At 41.7% G+C, this 12,717-nt stretch overlaps 1 protein-coding gene across 1 annotated transcript; it reads right to left on the reverse strand.

Annotated features, from left to right (window-relative positions):
* Positions 1-1,455: 1,455 nt before the first annotated feature.
* LOC101543907 (thiamine transporter 2) lies at positions 1,456-10,801 on the reverse strand. Its single transcript, XM_055121274.1, is given in 7 exon segments — positions 1,456-1,515; positions 2,361-2,366; positions 4,404-4,940; positions 4,942-4,977; positions 7,796-7,902; positions 7,905-7,937; positions 10,777-10,801. Coding segments are annotated over 7 exon segments (804 nt in total).
* Between the last annotated feature and the right edge of the window lie 1,916 nt (positions 10,802-12,717).

Consider the following 12,717-nt stretch of genomic DNA (forward strand, 5'->3'; position numbering starts at 1 on the left):
TTGAATAGTTGGAGCAAACACAGACTCAAAGTGAAAGGCTTGAAAGCAATTCTTCAAACAAACAACTCCTTCAAAAGAGCCAGGGTGGACATACTAGCATCGGATAACATAGACTTTAGGATGGGAAAGGTTATAAGAGACAGAGGATGTCATTTCTTAATAGTCAAGGAATGCATACATCAGGAAGAAATTACACCACTAAATTTAATGGGCCCGAAGAAGGATCTGCAAAACACTTAGAACAACTGCTAATAGACTTCAAGGAGCATGTAGGTAGTAACACAATAGCAGTTGGAGACTTCAATACTACCTTGTCACCCCTTGATATATCAATGAGACTAAAACTCAGCAAGAAAATACTGACTTTGAAGGATGAAATGGAAGATAGGGGGCTAGTAGAGTTCTTCATCCTTCAGAAGCCAAATATACATTATTCTACAGTTCACATGGAACATTCTCCAAGGCAGAACCACATGATGGGCCACAAAACATACCTCCATAAAATTCAGACGATAGAAATTGTATCAACTATCTTTTCAGGCCAGCCATGAGGCACTTCTATTTAGAAGTTAATCACACAAATAAATGGAGAATCAAATCAAACAAGCTCACTACTGAATAACCAATGGATTAGAGAGGAAATCAAAAGAAACAAATGAAATCAAGGAAACAAATGAGAGTGAGGACATGAGCTACCCGAACTTGTGGGATAAAAACAAAAGCAATAACAAGAGGAAAGTTTATAGCTTTGCAAGAATACATAGGTAGGAAGAAAGAGCCCACATAAATTATTTGACTTCACAGCTTAAGATCTTAGAAAATGGCCAACACAAAGGAACCCAAAACCAGTCGTGAGGAAGAAAATAATAAAATTTAGAGCAGAAATTAATGAGCTGGAGTTCCAAAAAACAATCCAAATAAATGATCAATGGAACAAAAAACTGGTTCTTTGGAAAAAATAAACAAGATCAATAAACCACTAGCAAGACTCACAAAGGAAGAAAGAAAGAGAAAACCCTAATAAGCCAAGAAGAAGAGACATCATAACAGAAACCACAGAAATTCAAAGGATCTTAGAGATTACTTTGAGAATCTTTATGCCATGAAACAAGAGAACATCCAAGAAATGTATAAATTCTTGGATTCCTATAACCCCCCCAAGGCAAGTTGGGGGTGGGGCAGGAGGGAAACTGAGGACATTGGTCTTGGGAAATTTATATTGGTAAAGGGATGGATATTAGAATTTTTTTAAAAGTATAAGTAAAAGGTTCACTGGACCTCAGACTTGTGAAGAATGTCAATTATGGCACCAGTGACTGATTCGTACAGTCCCTCACACTGAGGAAGTATGGTTGACATGAGATTAGAGCTTTGTTCCCATGAAGACAATCCTTGGTTCCTCTGGTTGTGGCCCATAAGGATTCTGACCTATAGCACAGTTTTCACTTTCTTACGTCAGATAACATAGATCCTCTTATTAGGAATGACTACAAATAAACTTCCATAAACTAAAAACTAGAGAACAACAGAAACTTAGACATACGTGCAATCTGATCTTCTATGTCACTGATAATACAGAGTGGTATTTCAATTTAGCTTGGATTATGGTGTACCTGAGACCCATGATGCTAACATGAACAACTTAGATTAGCACCATTCTTTCTCTCCCATCTCCGAAGAACCAAAAGGAAGGTACAAGCTAGGCAAGAATTAATTATGAGTGTGGGTTCTGAGTCAGGATTATTTGGGTTCAAATCCTAGAGAACATCACCAAGAATGAAAAAGCACCAACTGTCATTGATCTGTAGTCTATGTTTCAAGGATAGTGTAATGATTTCTGAAATACTTTTAAGAATAAAATTTAGACACTCCAGCTACTTCTTACCTCATTTCCTCTTTTCAAGCAGATCCCTATTTAAGATGAGAAACTGGGTGAGAGATAAATCCGCATGATGCAGGAAAAGAGAACCGAGTTTTGCCTTCATGGACCCTCTCTAGTTGTCTGTCATGCTTGGAACTGAGTGTGTGAGAAAGAGGACATGGGACACAGTGATGAAAGGGTCATCAAGAAGCCAAAAGTAAATGCTATCCTGTGGGGATTAGCTTTCAAAACATCCTTGTTATGATTTCCCATGATAACAAGGAATTAATGCAAAACCCTACACTCCCCACAGCAACTAACATTCCAGACATTTAATCATTGGCAGTTGGAAAGTTAAAACGTGTTTGTGATTACCTAGTTAGTCTACAATTCTACCAACCATAACAGTAGAAATACTAGTGTCTCTGCTTGGCTGAAGGCTGACTCAGGTTGAGATTTTCTGATCCTTAGCACTTACAGTTGAACTCATAGCACTCACCCTTATCTGAACCACAAGGGCAATGGAGGTCAACACCTTCCAAACACCAGCTTTTCCAAACAGCCTTCACAGCATTATACACTCAGATATATGGCAACCCGAAACCAGTCATTTAATACCCAATACATTTTTAAAGAACGGATAAGGCAATCTTGAAGCAGAACAGAATTTCAGTGAAGGAACTCAGCAGTGCTCTGGTTTCCAGGAGTTTACCTTATGCTGCTCCAAGGGGAAATAAAAATGAAAAATATTGCAAGAGTTCTCAGAAAACTTTCCTTTCCAAGGGAGTGGAAGTCCCCTACTTCCTGCAAGATGTTTTCAAAGTCTTAAGTTTATCAGGATATAAGTATTTGTTGTAGAATGAACTTAAAAGGCAAATTTCCCTTTGATGTTAGAATGCTGACTTTTCTGGATCTTGCATGCCTCACTGAAATCTCAAAAGCAAAAGAGTGCTAAAATTTAGCCAAGAATAGTTTAGAATAGTTAACAGGGGTCACAAGCTAATTCACAACCTTTATATTAACAGAAAACTTCGCACATAGTCTAAAACATAGTAGACAGTCTAAAACAATAAAGAATCCTACTTATATAGAGGTATAGTTTTTGTTTTCCATTTGTTGTAAGATAATCCTAAAAGAACCGGAGTCATTATTAATGAATATAGATGTGATATTTGAATCTGGCTAAAATGAAATCTTTTAGTGCTCCTCCCTGAGCTTGTGAGTATTTTTCTTGCTATTCTCATCTATTCGAGTGGGCACCAGTAACGTCTCTCATTGGGAGACATTATTACTGCTTTTGGTATATTCAATATGCATGGGTAGCTTGCCGGGCTCTCCAAGAGGGGCGGAGGAATCGAACTTGGGTTGGCCGCGTGAAAGGCGAACGTCCAACCGCTGTGCTATTGCTCCAGTCCTTCTCTCTAATACACTTAAATATATGAGTCATGTTTCTCACCCCCACCCTACCTTGAAACAAGGACTTTGCAGTCTGAAAATTGTACCACAGATAAGTCTGGTAACTAGAGCAGTGAAGGTAATGGTTAGCCCAGCAAAGAGGGAGAAATCGTCTGCTTACTCCAAAGACTTCAATCCCTTCTACAGCTCCCTTTAGATGTCGGGCTTTTGTGATGGTGCTTTGTGACCCCACAGATTTGGAATAGAGTTCCAAACCTGTTTCAAACCTGCTGTGGAAAAAACCTGCTTCCGGGGCCAGTAGAAATGATGCTTGGAGTGGTAGCACACTTTCAGATCTTGGAAGCACTGTTCAAAAACTCTCAGAGCTGTGCCCCCAGTTTCCCTCCCATCGAGCCCCCTCCCCTGCTCCAGACACTGCTGCTATGACAGGTGCTTTTCTCCCCACTCTCTCTCCTTTGGGGCATTGTGGTTTGAATACAGATACTGAAACGTGTTGGGCAATGTACACTGGTAGAGACAGGGGTGTCGGAACACTGTATAACTGAAACCTAATCACGAACAGCTTTGTAAGGGTATATCTCACCGTGATTTAGTGATTCAATTAAAACATTAAAAAAAACCTCTCAGAGCTCAATGCTTTGGTCTTGGGCTGCCCACTGGCCATCATCATACATGTTTCCTGAAATGCTGGCGGTTTTCTTTCTTTCTTTCTTTCTTTCTTTCTTTCTTTCTTTCTTTCTTTCTTTCTTTCTTTCTTTCTTTCTTTCTTTCTTTCTTTCTTTCTTTCTTTCTTTCTTTCTTTCTTTCTTTCTTTCTTTCTTTCTTTCTTTCTTTCTTTCTTTCTTTCTTTCTTTCTTTTTTTATTAGTGAATCACTGTGAGGTACAGTTACAAACTTAAGAACTTTTGTGTTTGCATTTTACTCATACAATGCAGTGATCGTTTACCCATCCCTCCACCAGTGCCCATTCTCTTCCACCAATGATCCCTCTCACCTCCCCCACCATGTCCTCCACCACCTGACCCTGCCTCTGCGGCAGGCCTTTCCCTTTTGTTCTCTCTCCTTTTGGGTGTTGTAGTTTGCAATAGAGGTATTGAGTGGCCTCCATGTTCAGTCCATAGTCTACTTTCAATGCTGCTGTTTCTGAGAGCCTTCTTTTCTCCCCTCCTCTACATTCATGAATTTCATACAACATATCCTTCATACTTAGTGGCTTCTGTATTTCTCTGCTGGGTTTTGCATTTTAAAAACAAACATGCTTTTATTGGACATTGGGAGGGAAAAAAGTGAAAGGGAAGGCCACAGAAGTCATGGTAATGACATTGAGGTGGAAGAGGGACACGCCGGCCACGGAGACCAAGACTTGGGCCAGCACCGAGGCCGCCGTGTAGGCCGCCAGCGTGATGCTCCTGCAGTAGCCGCTCACTTGCTGGTAGTGCTCCGGGCTGACCACGCTGTAGATGTAGGCATAGTAGGCCACCTCGGTGGCCGTGACCATCCTGTAGAAGAACTCCAGCACCTGCATGGCCGGCACCCCTTGGCCAAACAAGTGCAGCAGCCATGTAAGGATGAAGCTGATCCCTTGCAGGATGATGACGGGCTTGTAGTGGACATAGTCCGTGAGGATGAACACAGGGAGCTGAAGCCCCAGAAAACATATGTTTGATGCACAGCAGAACTTCACAGATCTCATTTGTGATCTGTGAACTTAAAAGAACTGACTCTGTTATTCTCATGAAGCACCAGTGCATGACAATTATCTTTCTTTGCTATGTACATTACTAGGAACCTGTTTAGTTGACTGATGTCAAATTCTATACCCGAACAAAGGGAACAATTTTCATATTATGCAAAAAGCAGTATAGAAAACTTATTTTTTTTTTTGCTTTTTGGGTCACATCCGGCAATGCACAGGGGTTATTCCTGGCTCTGTACTCAGGAATTACCCCTGGCGGTGCTCAGGGGACTATATGGGATGCTGGGAATCGAACTCAGGTCGGCTGAGTGCAAGGCAAACGCCTTACCCGCTGTGCTATCGCTCCAGCCCCTAGAAAACTGATTTTAAGGAAATAAAAAGGATGAGAACTTCCTTGTCCTCTAAAAAATTGATTTATAGACTTACATTTATCACTGAAGAATGGCACGCTGCAATGTGTAATCAGAACTATAATACATTTAGATAATATGTACATTTGGTAAAATTACTCAAAAATTACATAGCAGATAGTTTTTCAGACTCTTAAAATTACTATTGCCTTCTTGCTTAATGATTATCAGTATTAGAGAACTGACAACCACTTTTTAAAAAAATATAAATGAAAGCCTGATTATTTCCAACTACCTTTGTCATAGGGGTCCCTTCTCTACCACAACTGCCTTCTCCCTCAGTACTTGAAGCAGACTTCCAACCATGGACAAATACTCCTGGCTCTTGTCTCTGCTGTCCGTATTACATGGTGATTCAATTTAAAAAATAATAAATGAAAATAAATAATACAGGGGAAAATGCAAGGCTGGATTGACAGTGCAATGGGTAGCATGCTTGTCATCCCAGGTTTGATCCCTGACACCTTATGTGGCCCCTGGAGTGATCCCTGAACAGACAGCCAGGAGTGGTGGTGACTGGATGTGACCCAAAGACAAGGAAAGAAAGAAAGGAAGAAAGAAAGAGGGGGATGAAGGAAGGAAGGAAGGAAGGAAGGAAGGAAGGAAGGAAGGAAGGAAGGAAGGAAGGAAGGAAAGAAGGAAGGAAGGAAGGAAGAAATGAAGGAAGAAAAGAAGGAAGGGAGGGAGGGAAGGGGAGGGAGGAAGGAAGGAAGAGAAAAAAAGAAGAGAGAGGGAGGGAGTAAAGGGAGGGAGGGAGAGAGTGAGAGAAAAGAAAGAATGAAAGGAAGGGAGAAAGGAAGGAAGGGAGAGAAAAAAGAAGAAAGAGAGAGGGAGGGAGGGAAGGGAGGGAGGAAGGGAGAGAGAGTGAGAGAAAAAGAATGAAAGAAAGGAAGGGAGAAAGGAAGGGAAGAAGGAAGGGAGGAAGGAAGGAAAGAAGGAAGGAAGAGAAAAAGGAGAAAGAGAGAGGGAGGGAGGGAAGGGAGGGAGGGAGAGAGAGGGAGAGAAAAGAAAGAATGAAAGGAAGGGAGAAAGGAAGGGAGGAAGGAAGGAAGGAAGGAAGAGAAAAAAGAAGAAAGAGAGAGGGAGGGAGGGGAAGGAGGGAGAGTGAGAGAAAAGAAAGAAAGAAAGAAAGGAAGAGAGAAAGGAAGGGAGGGAGGAAGGAGGAAGGGAGAGAGAGAGAGAGAGAGAGAGAGAGAGAGAGAGAAGCCACCTTCCCCAAATCTGGATAAACACACATGAAGAGAGCAAACTATAATTTATCTTTCAGAACCATAGCAGTGTGGGAACCAATGGTGTAACTCATCTCCTTTGGCTCAAATTGCTGGATTCCTTCCCTCTCTCCCTCTGAGTCCCAGACTTGACTCTCTTTTCTCAGTTTAAGATGGGTTGGTACGAGATTAAGTTAGAAGGGCATGGAGCCCATTGTTCATTCACAGGGAAAGAAACACTAAAGAAATGATTCGACTTTGGAGCACTACAAATGCAGGTCAGTCGCACCAGCATCTATTCCTGTGTCCTTGTGATTTCTGGTTTACACTAACCACTTCCTGCTTTCTTTAGCATCCTCAGTAAGTCTAAATGTCAGTGAAGAGGGAAAATTAGAAACCTGAAAGTCAGTTTGTTTGTGCCACACTTTTTGAGGACACTTTTACTCCTCCATTGTAAGTAAGGAAGCTGAACTAGTATAGTAGGATTCCTGTATGGTTCTGAACCTGTCTCTGTTCATTTTGTCTTAATCATGACAAATTTCCATCTAGGAAACAGAATCATCTTCCTCTTAACCACAGAAGCATCAACCTGCCTTTCTGTACCCTCATGTCTCTCTCCCCCATCCAAACCAGCTGCTCAGCCTTGCAGAGAAAGTCACTCATTGCAGTTTCCTCAGCTCTGATCAGAGAACCTGCCCATGGAACTCTCCATATATATTATGGCAACTCTTGCCTCTTATTAAAAGTGCAAAGTTTATAAATATGAGAACTGACTTCTGTAAACTTGACTGGGAGATTAAGCTGCTAATGGCTCACTATGATAGACTAAAGATTAAATAAATTTAGTGTCCTAAAAATATTACTCTTCTCAACCAGATTATCCTTACATGAAACTTTTGGTGTCATTCTTAAGTCAGGCAGTTATTTTATCTCAAGGAATGGTATAATAAACAAAGAAATCAGTAGATTTTGTGCAATAAGAATAATGTTATGACAAAAATTTTTAAAGTTTCTTTGTTCATGTGTTGTGGTTAGTTCTGATTTTTGCAAGTCACAACTCTTCAACATGACAAATGGCTTGAAATGGAACTCATGAGGTCAGAGTATTGACAGGTCAACCTTGTTCCAGTGAAGCTCTGACTTTAATTCCTTATTAAAGTTTCATAATTTGAAGTACATTTAATACCTATGTGTAGTAGCTTACCTCTACCCTGGTCAAGTTCTCATCTGGTCCAGTTCAATGTGGGACAAGGAAGGGTCCCGAGGGTGTCATCATGGAGAAGACCCTAAATAGGCAGAGGATCACAGTAGAACCCAGGAAGAGCTCAATACAGTTTGGAAGAAACCTGTGGCTGAATAAACAGAAGCCAAAGCAAAGGAACTAATGTTTTCTCTTCCTAGGAGTTTGCGTGTCAAAAATATTAATCATTTGTAAATATTTTACAGAAGGATATATATCTTTGTTTACATCTTTCTCCCATCAGCAACTGAAACAGGGAAATGACTGATGACTAACGCTCTCCAGTCTCCTAGGAGTCAGTGAGACCCTCCAGCATCAGTGAACTCCTCATGCAGGTGTCTGGGTTTGATCACATGTTAGTGTTCCCATAAACAGTGTCATGAGCAGCTACTAATAAGTGATGATCAAAGAACCAATGAATGGTTGAAGGGGCAGGTAAAAACACTGACTAGTGAATTAAGGTGACCTGTGGTAGACTAAATCCTTCTAGGAGGCCAAAACTAAGAGAGCACGGAGAACAGATCAACCTCTATGACCCCCCACTGCCCAGAGTGGACTGTCGTGACTCATAGATCTTTTGTCATGTGAATGGCATGTGTTTATGTCACACTCATCTTTCCATTTGGCCAGTCGGGGCCTACTACTGGCACAAGAGAAACACCAAAGGGGTTTGTGTTGGTTGTTTCTATTTTTTAAAGGATTTATAATAATTTTTTAATTGAATTTCTGTGAGTTGCAAAGTTACAAAGTTATTTATGATTGTGTTTTGGGGTACAAAGTCCCCACACCATTCCCTTCACCAGCGTCCACTTTTCCCCACCAAGGTCCCCAGTTTCCCTCCTGCAGGCACTTCATCCCTCCATCATTGTGGAAGTGTTCTCTTTCCTGGCTGATCCACACCCACCCTCCCTCCCTGCTTCCTGTACTGGCAAAGCTTTCTGCTGAAAAGCAGTTCTCTTGTTTGGTTTTGGCTATTGTGTGTAGTGCTGCAATGAATGTAGGAGTGAGGATGTCTTCTCTGCATTGTGCTTTTGGGGTTTGGGGGCATATTCCAAGAGCTGGAATTGCTGGATCACAAAGAAGCTCAATTCCTGGTTTATTTTTTTTAAAGGAATATCTATATTGTTTCCCCAGATGTCTGGACCAGTCAACAATCCCAACAACAGTGAGTAAGTTCCTCCCCTGACCCCACCCCCCACACCCTCACATGCTTGCCAACCCTGGTGGTTTTCGTCCTTTGTGACGAGTGCCAATCTCTGGTGTGAGGTATCTCACTGTTATTTTGGTTTTGCATTCCCTTGATTTAGTGACACAGAACATTATTTTTTTCATATGCTCTCATTTATATTTCTTGAGAGAGTTTCTGTTTCTTTCTTCTCCCTAGTTTTTGATGGAGTTAGATGTGTTTTTATTTTTCTTGTAAAATTAGACCAGTTCTTCATTTATCTTGGATTTGTGATTACTCAGTGAAAACTGTCATTTGATGAAAGATCATGCTTACCATTTAAAAATAGTTATTTTTTTGTCATTTCCTCCCTTTTCAATCCTTGCACTATGTTGGGAATGACTGGCATTGTTTTTTAGTCTGTGCTCTGCTTTTCATTATAATGGGGCATATTTCTGCTTTGGTTTTACAGCCAATGGGACATGGTATTAATTAGGTTGGGTTTTTTTTTTTTTTTTTTTGCTTTTTGAGTCACACCCGGTGATGCTCAGGGGTTACTCCTGGCTCTGCACTCAGGACTTACTCCTGGCTCTGCACTCAGGACTTACTCCTGGAAGTGCTTGGGGTACCATATGCATGCAAATGCCCTGCGCACTGTATTATCACTCCAGTCCACTTGTTCAAAATTCAAACTTCAGAGCACAAGTAAAATGGACTGTCACATTTTGTACTGAAAAGAAAACAAAACAAATCTATGATGACTAGCTTTGAAAACCTCTTTATCAGGGGATTAAAATGTGCACAGGAAAAGTCACTGTTTTTTTTTTTTTTACATTTGGAATCACACTGGATTCCATAAAACTTACACATTCTGGACACGCTGGGATGGAGTTAAATTTACTGACATTATTTATAGGAAGGGATTATTCTCTTCTCTGTGTGAAGTTTTTCTGCATTATCTTGTCATGGGCTGGAGCGATAGCACAGCAGGTAGGGTGTTTGCCTTGCACACGGCCGACCAGGGTTCGATTCCTCCACCTCTCTCGGAGAGCCTGGCAAGCTATTGAGATTATTCCGCTCTCAGGGCAGAGCATGGCAAGGTACCTGTGGCATATTCAATATGCCAAAAACAATAGCAACAAGTCTCACAATGGAGACGTTACCGGTGCCCACTCAAGCCAATCGATGAGCAATGGGATAAAAGTGACAGACACACAGTGAAATCTCTCCATATCCCCATAATAACTACAGAATATGGATAACTTTCCCAAATGCCTGGAGGAGTAGATGGGAGTTCCCAGATGTCCAGACTAGCTTTGAAATGTCACCAAATATTTTTTAAAATCTGAAATAATTTTCATTGAATCACACAGTTACAAAGTTGTTCATGATTGGGTTTTAATTGTAGAATGTTTCAATACCCATCCCTTCACCAGTATACATTTTCCACCACCAATGTCCCCAGTTTCCTTCCCACCCCCACCCCCCACCCCCTCAATCCCCACCCAAATGGCCAAGGTTTGATTCAGGTCCCTAAGGGCACGAAGGTCCCTCTATGTGCTCTGATCCCTCTGATGGCCCTTCTACCTTGGCTGCTGGTATTAAGCTAATGACAGCCTCTCTGGGCAGTGGGGGAAGAAAGCGTTCATGCGCACATTGGAACTAAAGACTGTGGCTGAAGACAGAGGGCTTCAGGGACTTGAAAGTGGGTCAGAAGGAGGACACTCATGATGAATATCCATGGAGTGAGGGTGGGAATGATGTTGCTAGTTATAGGTACCTGAGAAATCCTCTTGGTCCACCATCAGGTCAACCTATCCGTTCCTGCAGGAGGAGGTCCAGACAGGCGCAATTTTTTCCTCTTGCATTAAATCAGGTAAACACTGATTCTGTGATGCCCACATGAAAAGAGTATGGTAGCAGGAAATAAAATAATGGTAGACTATTTTTCACATATGCTGGCACCAGAGTCAATGTTTATAATTTGCATGCGTGTGTGTGTGTGTGTGTGTGTGTGTGTGTGTATTTAGGTGATGAGGTACAAAAGCTTACTGGTATTTGAGAACTTTCCCATGTATATTATTCTATTGGTTTTTTATATGGTAATGAGTTTGTTTTCCAAAAGAAGCATTATATAATTCTTGTGTTAAAATAAAAATATATAAATGTATGTATATTTTTGTATGTATTTATACTTATATGTATTTATATATTTATATATATTATGTATATATATGCTATATAAAATCTCTTGGTAGAATGGGAAAACCTGAACAAGAATAATATAACTTAGCTTTGAAGGGCTATCAGATGAAATAAAATTGACTCAATTTTTAAAATCTCCGAAGGTGTCTTGTGTCCCTTCCAGTGGACTGGATTCTATTTTCTCACCCTCCAATGATTTCAAGAAAGTTCCCAATGATTTCAAGAAAGGATCAAGGTACTAGAAGGAGTACCTTGATCCTTCTATACTACAGTCCCCATTGTAAACAGCTCTGGTCTTCAAAGAATACTGAATATTCCTGGAGACTGTCATGATTCCCTTCACCACTGTCACCAAGAGACAACTTTAAATAAGACCTTGATGCATTGACACTGGTGCTGTTGTGATATCAAAGATAGCTGAGGAGGAAGTTCTTCGTTCACAATTAAAAGTTCACAATTTAGCTCACAGACTTTCCACTGAATCATGTAAGAACATTTGCTCATACACACCCATGTGGGAGGTGGGAGGGATATGGTGAGATCACAGGTGCCCCAAGATAAGTTAGATTGATAATCATTTCCTTGGAAGTTTATTGGACTATTTCATTTTTGTGTATCGTTGGCCTTATTCCTTTATGAAATGGTGTAAAGAGTTGTTTAGGATTGGGGCACTTTTTCAACGCACAGTGACGGAACTTGTGCAGGTGCTTGGGACGCATCAGTGAATCAAAGAGTCGTTGCTTTCTGAATAAAGGTTCTAGCTGGGTGTGAATGAGGCAGAAAGAGCAATGCAGGGTCAGCATGATCAACCCACAGGTTTCATGACATGTGAGAAAGGTTGAAGGCAAAGCAAAACAAAGAGGAAGGGGGAATGAACAAACGATGGAGATGCAGGAAGGTATAGAAGGGGCCCAGGGTCTGGAGCAGTGCTGGGTGAGAGCCCCCACAGGCTGTGGAGAGCAGAGCAGGGCAGGATCGGATGGCAGCAGACTCTGAACCTGGGGTGCTCTGCCAAGCTGTGATGGAGGCCCAGAGAACAGCCCTACAGAAGCGGCACTAGCCCAGCTCACCGAGCAGTGAACTGAGGGTCTTCACATTGGGTTTGAATAACATGACTGCAAGAACCTACGAAGGACTTGATTTGGGTTGATAATGCCAGGATGGCAAAGGGAAGGAAACCTGTCAGGGGAAACCACTGAGTCCGCTCTAGGGGAAAGCTCCTCGAGACTAAGGCAGGGAGGGTTGCTGAAGATCTCCAGGAAGGGGTGGAATAACTGAGCCCTCACACTTAGCTGAGGGAGGGAGAGAGGGAGTGAGAATTTCATGCAGCGGGAAGCTCTGACTGGCACCTGGAGGCTGGCCACCCTCACAGTTAGGATTCACTGCAGATACCAACCGCATGAGACGAGAGCATCCTTAGGGGAACACAGGCACCCCCACTCCATGACATTCATCAACCCTGCTGCCTCACTCCAGGGTGCAGTCTTCCCAGCACTGGTGATGGGGGACAGTGTAA

Source organism: Sorex araneus, chromosome X, assembly GCF_027595985.1.
Source record: "Sorex araneus isolate mSorAra2 chromosome X, mSorAra2.pri, whole genome shotgun sequence".
Classification (NCBI taxonomy): domain Eukaryota; kingdom Metazoa; phylum Chordata; class Mammalia; order Eulipotyphla; family Soricidae; genus Sorex; species Sorex araneus.